Source organism: Eimeria mitis, genomic scaffold (assembly GCF_000499745.2).
Source record: "Eimeria mitis Houghton genomic scaffold, Emh_scaff6043, whole genome shotgun sequence".
Lineage (NCBI taxonomy): Eukaryota > Apicomplexa > Conoidasida > Eucoccidiorida > Eimeriidae > Eimeria > Eimeria mitis.
Genome location: NW_013574264.1, coordinates 3,546 through 3,800, shown reverse-complemented (window position 1 = coordinate 3,800; position 255 = coordinate 3,546). Strand labels below are relative to the sequence as shown.

At 60.4% G+C, this 255-nt stretch overlaps 1 protein-coding gene across 1 annotated transcript in view; it reads right to left on the bottom strand.

The window, feature by feature from the left end:
• Positions 1-255, bottom strand: part of EMH_0085520 (uncharacterized protein) — a gene marked incomplete at both ends in the record, with an annotated part of 2,594 nt that overhangs the window by 207 nt on the left and 2,132 nt on the right. Inside the window, one exon of the mRNA XM_013500917.1 lies at positions 3-246. Coding sequence (XP_013356371.1) covers positions 3-246 — 244 coding nt within the window. The remainder of the gene's footprint in view (positions 1-2; positions 247-255) is intronic.

The following is a 255-nucleotide window of genomic DNA, read 5'->3' as shown; positions in this document are numbered from 1 at the left end:
CTGCTGCTGCTGCTGCTGCTGTTGCTGCTGCTGCTGCTGCTGCTGCTGTTGCTGTTGCTGCTGCTGTTGCGGGTAGTGTTGCTGGGGTTGTTGCTGCTGGCGTCCGAATTGACGGTACTGCTGCTGCTGGCGCTGCTGCTTCTGTTGTTGGAGCTCATGCTGTTGCAGCTGCTGCTGCTGCTGCTGTTGCTGCTGCTGCTGCTGCTGTTGCCGCTGCTGCTGCTGCTGCTGCTGCTGCAGAAAACCCTGGCGATA